Genomic DNA, 9,542 nt, shown 5'->3' on the forward strand with positions numbered 1-9,542 from the left:
TATTTTATTGATGAACTTTTAACAATCAATTTTGTTTATTTTTTTATAACATACAAATATAAAATAAATTAAAATTAAATTTCTATATTAAATATATTTATATTGTTGTTTTATTAATATTAAAAATTATATTTATGAGTTTTGGATAAAATCGTGATTGGGAGCTTTGTTAAAGTACTTTTTGATGTGAAATTACTGATTCAATCCATCACCCCTACTGAAATGATATATTAGACATGATGAAAATGTAATTTCATCAAACTTACAAAAAAAAATTAAAAAATTAATATTAATCATATCATATTATTAAAATTTATTACAACCCACTCAAATTTTTTCTTAAAAGCAACATTGTGGTCCGTAATCCTATGCGGAATCACAATAATGATAATGATACAGCTTTTGGTTTGTGGAGGATTATTTTAACCAAATTTGATTTTTATAACAATAAATTATATATTTTAATTATTAATTTTTAATATATTAAAAAAATATTTAAATTATTATATAAAATTTCTTTTTATTTTTTTAATTATTTGATATTGAAAATTTTATGGTTGCTCTGTCATTTTATTCTACATATTATAAAAAAAAAAGTTTGCAAAAAATATATATTTGCTCATATCTTTTTATCTTGTTCTTATATAAATAAAATATTAAAATATCTTGTTCCCCTGGTGTAGCTCAAGTGATGACGGCCGTGGAATGAAATTTCATGAACTGGAGATCTTGGATTTGAATCCCCATAGCGGGGTGAATAATAGACATGTAAACTCGAAAATAAGAAAGTCCTACCAAACTTACAAAAAAATGTATATATCTTCTTATATAAATTGAATATAAAAAGATAATTCATATAAAAAAACAAATAACTCACTATCACCATTCATAATAATGGATTTCCATATATAGTGCTCGTAACTATTTTTAGTATGATGGCTGATATACCTATCTCTTCTATCTTATAAAAATGCAACTGTACCCTTCCACTTCCTCACATCTCTTTCACTTTGCCATTCAACCTCATACACATTACTTTCACTTTTTCCTTCAACCTCGTACAGATTCAAAATAAATCATTAAAAACATAACAAATAAATCAATTGCTACATTATTTTTCTGGGTATAAAATTACAAAAATCAATTACCAATAATAATATTATGATGGAAGGATGTTTTGAAATCTGTCTATTTTCCTATTGAAACAACAATAGGTAAACAATAGATTTTGGAACAAGCTCTGCAACTCGGCTCCCGCTCTGCAAACCCTCGAGATCCGCATCTCGCGCGTTCTGTAGACAGCGAGCGCGCCCGCTCTCTGCCGCCCTGATCCCTGCGGGCGTGTCCGCCTGGGGCTCTTCTACATACTGCGGTCGGACTGGTCCATGGAGGATCGCGTTGCTACCTGCTAGCTTTTGACAGGCCCGTTCCCTAGGGCTTGCGCCCATGGAGGTGCTGGGCACTCCCCAGGCGCCTCTTCCACCTCCTCCACCGCCGATCTCATCAGCTGAGGCTTTTAACCGGCTTTTGGCAGGACTCCCAAAGAAGAAGAATTTTGAAGCTGCGAAATTCGTTAAAAAATTGGATGATATTCCAGAGATCTCTCTTCCTCCTGAAACCCCGATTCAGGTTGCATTGTCTTTGACCGAGCGAGCTCTCATCGGCCAGTTCACTGGACTATGGCCATCCCCCAAAACCACTGAGAGCTGGGTCAACAGAAACTGGGCGTCGTTGATCAAAGAAAGTGTTACCTCTTACTTTCTGGGGAGAGGATTCTTCCTCTTCGAATTCACTTCAAAGGATGACAAAGATCTGATCTTTCGAAACGGCCCCTACTTCATGGGCCCTCAGGGTTTGTACCTGAATAAATGGACTCCAGACTTCGATCCAGCAATAGATGTACCCAAAGCAGTCCTGGTGTGGGTTAGGCTTCCAAATCTCCCAGTTCATTGCTGGAATTGGGATTCTTTGATGCACATTGGGAATGCCCTAGGGAAGTTCATAGATCGAGCGAATAATAAGGATCAATATGATTGTGCCAGGATCTGCGTAGAAGTAGATCTGGAGGTGGGGCTGCCAAAGGCCATCAAAATCAATGTCGGAAGCTGGACGCATGTGCAGAAACTGGACTATGAACAACTGCCCTTCAAATGCCAGAAATGCCATGTTTATGGCCACTTCGCCAGAAGCTGCCCGACCAACAATGAAGTTGTGCAAGGGAAGGAGGATGGCTGGAACCAAGTCAAACGATCCAAAACTTCTTTCAAGACACAGAAGTCGGGAGGCACTAATGGCAAAGGTCCTCACCAGGCCTCTGCTCAGCAGATCCCGCCCAAGCCTGCTCTAGAAAACAAGTTCGATCCTCTTAGCTCGCAGCCAGAGGACACCCATGAAGTCGTGGTCCAAAAAGCAGTGTCTCCAGAAAAAGGTAATCTGCCTATCTCTTCCAAGGATGCAAGTGTTGCAGAAAGCTCAAAAGGAACCCCTGTCGAAGTTGAGGAAGAGGACCAAGAATCGGAAGACTCGGAGGAGGAAGGAGAAATAGGCGATTCCCAAACCTCTGTAAGGAGATCCACAAGAGGGCGCAAAATAGATCGGGAGAAAAGAGAGCAAGAAATGTACAAGGACAAGTTACAGGGCAGTCAACCAACTCTGGAGAGGTTGTTAGCAAAAAAGCCGAAGATGGCAAGAAACCAGCATCAAGGCTCCAAGGGAGCCCAGCAAAGCAAAGGTAAATAATGAAAATAATCTCCTGGAATTGTAGGGGTATGGGGAGAAAAATCAAAGAAGAGGCCATAAGAAATTTAATAAGAATAGAAGCCCCGGACATATTCCTTCTCCAGGAGACTAAGATGGAGGATTCAGACTTCCTCCAAACAAGCAAAAAACTCTGGAATAAAAGTAAAGCAACAGCTGTCTCAGCCCGAGGAGCCTCTGGAGGGTTGGGTACTCTTTGGAATGATAGCAGGTTTTCGTTAGTGTCTAAGATTACAAATACTCGCTGATGCTAAAAATGCAGCATCTCGATACTAAAGAAACTTTTTGCCTCTTCAATGTTTATGTGCCGATCAACGCTAGAGAAAAAAAGGCCTGCTGGGACTCAATAAGAAGCCAAGTAGATATGGGCAATCTAGATAACGCCATTATTGAAGGAGACCTAAATCTCACGCTGCACTCTTCAGAAAAGCGAGGAGGCTGCATTATGCGAGATCCGGCAAGGGAATGGGCAAAGGATCTCCTGCAAGATTGGGACCTATTAGATATCAAGCCTGCTTCTGGTAAGTATACTTGGTCAAATAAAAGAGTAGGCCCTGGACACATTGCAGCAAGGCTGGATAGATTCTTTGTTTAAAGTTCCTTTCTTTTGCTTGGGCTAGACGTTAGTATGCAAATCCTTTCTTGCAGCACCTCTGATCACAATCCTATCAAGCTTGATCTCCGGGCTCATACCGATCTTGGCCCCATCCCCTTCAAGTTTAGCCCTCTCTGGATCAAGGAACCCAACTTTTTGCAGATAGTCAAGGAAAGTTGGTCCCAACCAGTCAACGGATCTCCATTCTACGTATGGGAAGAAAAACTCAGAAGAGTGAAATCTGCCCTAAAGTGTTGGGCCAAAACTCTTCCTAATCCAGCAGCCGAAAGGAAAAAGCTCCAAAGTCAGCTAGATGCCCATCATTTGCTCTCGGAAGAGGCATATGTGTCTAGAGAAATTCTTGATAAAGAGGTCCAACTTCAACAACAATATCATAAAGCCTGCCTGGCCGAAGAAGAATTATGGAGGATTAAATCTCGTTGTCTTTGGCTCAAAGCAGGAGACAGAAATTCTTCATTCTTCCACAAGCAAGCTCAAGCCAGAAAATGTTTCAACTCCATAGCTGAAATCAAAGAAGAAACTATCAATCACAAAGACTTTGCAAGCATCAAACGAGCAGCCTTTCTCCATTTCAAAAATCTGTACAGCGAGGAGGTGAATGCGACTCAGAACTCTTGTCTTCTGGACGGGGTTCCCCCTTCAATCTCTGCTGAGATGAATCACCAACTAGAAGCCAAAGTCACCATGGCCGAGGTCAAAAATGCTCTCTTTGCCATGGACCCAGATAAAGCCCCAGGTCCTGATGGTTTCTCTGCCAGATTTCTTCAAACCTACTGGCACATTGTGGAAAAAGATCTCTATAAAATGGTCCAAAAATCCCAAGCCTGTCAAAAAATTGGAGGAAGTACAAACTCTTCGTTCCTTGCACTCATCCCCAAGGAGAAAGGCGCCAACTCCTTCAACAGATTTCGTCCCATCTCTCTTTGCAACACTGGCTACAAATTGATCACCAAAGTAATAGCTAACAGGCTGAAATATCTTCTCCCTAAAATCATTCCAGAGAATCAAGGGGGCTTCATTCATGGTAGACAGCTAGTGGACAACTTCATTTTAGTTCAAGAGGCAATCCTTTCAAGCCAGCAGCGCAAGGAAAAAGGTATGGCTATCAAACTGGACTTAGCAAATGCTTTTGATCGTGTTAGACATAACTTTCTCTTGAATGATTTGCAAAAGTTTGGATTTGGGGAGAGCTTTATAAACTGGATCCGGGCTTGCATCTCGGAGCCATGGATTGCTCCTCTAGTTAACGACAGAGCTGCTGGTTTTTTTAAAGCTTCAAGAGGACTAAGGCAGGGCTATCCTCTGTCTCCTCTTCTGTTTGTTCTTCAAGCCTCCGTTCTTAGTTTCCATCTAAATAAAAAAATGCAAGAGCAGGAGATTTCAGGGATTTGCATTGCTAGGGGAGTCCAAAGCATCAACCATGCCCTTTTTGCAGACGATACCTTGCTTCTTGGGGCTGCTTCGATCCACTCGGCCAACAGATTCAAAGAAGCTCTTGATGAGTTTTGTATGGCGTCGGGAAGCAGTCTCAACAAGGGGAAGTGCCACATTTACTGTTGGAACATCACGCCCATTTTGCTTAGTTCCATTGCCAGATGCTTTGGATTCGCAGCCTCTTCAGTTTGGACCTCGTTTAAGTATCTTGGGCTCCCTATCTTTCTCAAGCGTGCCTATAGCAGGGATTGGCTCCCTCAAGTAGAAAAATTCAAGAACAAACTCCAGGCTTGGGGATTCAACTGGCTAAATATTGCGGGCAAGTCAGTCCTCATCAAAGTCGTTCTCAGCAGTCTCCCCTTATTTCAGTTCTCAGTGCTCCTTGCTCCAATCGGCATTCTTCAGAAAATGGACCAGCACATTCGAAATTTCTTTTGGAAGGGAGGCAAACAAAATGAGAGGAAAATCCCTCTTGTTAATTGGGAGACTGTCCTCAAGCCTCAGATGGAGGGAGGTCTAAATTTCAAGAACCTATCCCTGCAGAACATTGCCATGGGAGCCAAGCTTCTCTGGAAAATTATTGCGCCCAAGCCTGGCTGGGCCCAACTAGCGCTATGGAGGAAATATTTCAAAGGCGAGAGGGTTAGATGTCTAGATGGGCCTCTCCCCCAAGGCGTCTCTCCATTTGCTAGACTCTGCTCCAAAGCAGCCCCTTTGATCCACTCCAAGGCTTACTGGATCCCTGGAAATGGGAAGAAAATTAACATTTGGGCCGATCGCATCATGGATCGTGACCCGATTGGTGATTGCCCCTCCGTGAAGGCGCTGAGAGATTGGTTGACTGCTTCAGGAAGATCCACGCTGTGGGACATATCCACGTGGGCTGGGACGCGTTGGGCTGGCTGGAGTTTGAACGATTTACCTCCGGATCTCCTACAAGATTCCATCTGCCTTTGTGCTATGCTGAATGGAATTGCCCCCTCGCATATTCGCAGAAAAGACAGGCGTGGCTGGGGTACATTGACTGCAGGTTACACTGTAGCCCAAGGCTACGTTAATATCGCCTTGAAATCGAATGTCCCTCCTGATCCGGCTCCGTGGAAGGCAGTTTGGCGCATTTCCTCGCTGCCCAAAATCGACATGTTCTGTTGGCTCCTATGCCACAGAAAAATCCTTACTGATGACAATCTGCAGAGGCGTGGATTCCATGGCCCGTCCAGGTGTTCCCTGTGTAGAGAGAATGTGGAATGTGCCACGCATCTCGTCTTAAAATGCAACTTCGTTGTGCAGGTCTGGAGAGAGCTGATGGATCATTGGAACCCCAATTTCATTCTCCCTGTCTCCATAACTGATCTATTCGCTAATTGGTAGAACAATTATCCCGGTCCCCCCCCCCCAAAAAAAAACAAAGTGATTAAAGCGGCTTGGTCTTCTCTCCTCAAAATTTGTTGCTGGCAGATCTGGCTAGAGCGAAACAGCAGAATTTTCAGAAGCACTCAGCACGATGTCAAGGTGGTAGCGGCTAAGATAAAGTTCCAGTTAAAAGAATGCCTGGGAGATCAAAAAGACGACTCAAATCTTAATCAACTAGATACCGTTTGGGGGGCCTCCTTAAATCTACGATTTCACCAAGCCGTCGGAAATATCTTCTCTCCCAAGGAATGGCAAATAAGGGGAAAAAATAAAGAAGGCTTTCAAGACTGGATCTTCAATCAAAAGGTTCACTCTCTCTTCTTCGACGGGGCAGCAAAAGGAAATCCTGGCAAGGCTGGGCAGGAGGAACTGTTAAAAACACTAAAGGCATATTGACCCACAGCGTTGCTTGGGGTCTGGGGATCAACTCCAGCATTCAAGTTGAGGCATTGGCCCTCTTCCAAGGTCTCAAGTTGCTCTTGAATTTGGAAATCAAGGAGGCAAACATTTTTGGGGATTCTCAAGTGATTATAAAAATCATGGTGACAAACTCTACCCCTCGGGACTTAAGATTGGCAAGGCTGATATCTAGAATCAAAAGCTTGGGGAAGTTGTTCCAAAACTTGAAATACTTCCACGTTCTGAGAGACAACAACAAAGAAGCAAATCTTGAAGCTAATAAAGCTGCTCTTCTCTCTATCGGGGCAATGATAAGAGACGGGGACGAAACATGGGATCCAATTCCATAATCAGTCAACTGATATGTTTTATTGTTTGCTACTAAATCAGTTTGTTTGTATTTACAAGCTTGGGCAAATCACAGAAATCAACTACATCGATGTACCCAAAAAGAGCTGGAAGCGGAATACAAGCCCCATAGTACTTCAAGTGGTCGATTCTATTTGGGTCTGGCTCCCTCTCATTGTAATCTGAAGCCTGGCATTTAGACCATTCAATTAATACAATTCATAACCATTTCTGTGAAAAAAAATAATATTATGATGGAAATAATATCATTATGAAAATGTTATTACCAATGTCTTTTTTTAACAAATTGAAAAACAGAGCATTGATATCACTTTCACTTTTTCCTTCAACCTCGTACAGATTCAAAATAAATCATTAAAAAATAACAAATAAATCAATTGCTAAATAATTATAATAATTTCACTAAGGACTTATTTTTCTGGGTATAAAATTACAAAAATCAATTACCAATAATAAAATAATATCATTATGAAAATGTTATTATCAATGTTTTTTTACATGTATAAAAAAAAATTAACAAATTGAAACACAAAGCATATTATCACAATTGGAACAAGAACCAGCTATATAATAGTGAATACATGTTGTTTAGTTTAAATATAGGTAAATTAAAATAGAAAACTATAAAAATTTGATAAAATGGAAGCCTTTATCAATTAAAAAAAATTGTCATTTGAGATTTTGATTTGGAAAATTATATATATAACGAAGGAACCAAAAAAAGTGGAAACATTATTTGTAAATACTTGCAACTTCGATCAATTTTGGTTCTAAGCAAAAAAATAAGTTGCATTATAGTTTTGATTTTTTTAATTAATTAAAATTAAAATTATTATGTTTTAATTAATTTATATTAAAATTTCTATTATTATTACTTTGTTTAATTATTATTTGGAAATAGTATCATATGAATGTAAAAATTGTAATGAAATAATTATAGTCTATATTTTTATGTTTTAATTAATTATCTTATAATTATTATATAATTTATATTGAAAATTTCAAATGCTATTAATTTGTTTAATAAATGTTTTATTTTACATTTGATATATAAATGATATTATATAAGAATATAAAAACTATTAACCTAATTAATTTGATTTGATTTATATAAAATGTAATTTTAAAACTTCAAAATAAGTAGTATATTATTTAATAGAATTAAAAAATAAAATGAAATGAAAAATATAAATAATATTATATAAAAATATAAAAACTATTAACTTAATTAATTTAATTTTGATTTATATAAAATGTAATTTTAAACTTAAAAATAAATAGTATATTATTTAATATAATTAAATAATAAAATAAAATAATATTTGATTGGAAAAAATATTATTTAATATTAAATATATTTAATAGTACATGAAAAAGAAATGCATAACACTTGTAACATATATTATCTTACCTTATAAAAACATCCTCAAAAAAGGTGCACAATATTTAACATAGATAATTAGCACATACCTAATTATGTAGATTTAAAAGATTAATGGTTTGATTATTAAATGAGCTGGAAGCGCATTACCTGTCACGCCCCTACACCTGCGGTAGTCTTCCAATCGCTTATAGCGAGGTGTGGCACCACCGAACACTTTCTTTTCACCAATACTAATGTTCTTAGACTACGCCTATTACACTTTTTCCTTACTTAGTTTGTGTTTCGCAACCAAGCAATATTATGTTTATCCTTTATACTAATGAACACCCATACTCATTCATTATCATCAGCAATTATAAAAGAGAACAACAATTGCACAGTATAAAGGGAGGGGCAACTCCCTGTAATATGAGTTTGCCCGATATTATATTAAGAACATCAATTTACAATATACAAGTATATCTTGGCAAGACTAAGTCTCATACTTAGCCAATTTTACAATCAGAGGCAACCCTGCGTTTTACAACCTTGTGCACACCTTGCACGATGGGCGGGTGCTCACCCGAGCCACCAAGACACCCACGCCAAGTCCTGGCACAAACCGTACTTTAAAACGACCCCGGGCACACCTTGCCCAACCTTCGACCAACTCACCAAGCGAGCGCCTTTATGAAGTGCGCATGAGCTATGCGCATCCCTCTCCAAAACTGCGCACTTGTCTTTCTTCCTTGAGCTCTTGCGAAGATGTCCAAGTCGAATGTGATGATACAAATGAGCTCCAACGCTCCAATATATATATTGTTTAGAGTGTGGGTGGGCTGCCTAGCCGACTACCCACACACTCCTCTCACACGCCATGTTTAAGTTGGCCTTGGGTTCCCTCATATGTCGGCCAACCCATTGCGCAGCTCTCCAAGTCATGGTATAAACCATCGCTGTTCATTTCGCCAAGTTTCGCCTTTCGTCGCACTTGACTCTGCCTTTCGTCGCATCCGTGTGCAACTCTGCCCGCCCGCGCGCCCGCACGCCCGTCGTGTGCGCTCACCCGCGCGCCCGCCGTGTGCGCTCGTCCGCGCGCCCTTCGTGTGCGCTCACCCGCGCCCGGTCGGATCAACAAACTCAAAGACCTTACACTACCCCTCTTCCCAAAGCAACATCAAATTGTATTAA

At 39.7% G+C, this 9,542-nt stretch overlaps 1 protein-coding gene across 1 annotated transcript; it reads left to right on the forward strand.

The window, feature by feature from the left end:
• Positions 1-1,446: 1,446 nt before the first annotated feature.
• On the forward strand, positions 1,447-6,969 carry LOC149159808 (uncharacterized). Its single transcript, XM_089434429.1, has 7 exons — positions 1,447-1,744; positions 1,880-2,685; positions 3,020-3,278; positions 3,378-3,724; positions 3,842-6,097; positions 6,266-6,471; positions 6,555-6,969. Exons 1-7 carry the CDS (start codon positions 1,447-1,449, stop codon positions 6,967-6,969), a joined length of 4,587 nt encoding a protein of 1,528 aa, XP_089290555.1.
• The last annotated feature ends 2,573 nt before the right edge of the window (positions 6,970-9,542 follow it).

Source organism: Pinus tabuliformis, chromosome 5_2, assembly GCF_031772625.1.
Source record: "Pinus tabuliformis cultivar Carrire ecotype Pingquan chromosome 5_2, CPIR1, whole genome shotgun sequence".
Classification (NCBI taxonomy): Eukaryota; Viridiplantae; Streptophyta; class Pinopsida; order Pinales; family Pinaceae; genus Pinus; species Pinus tabuliformis.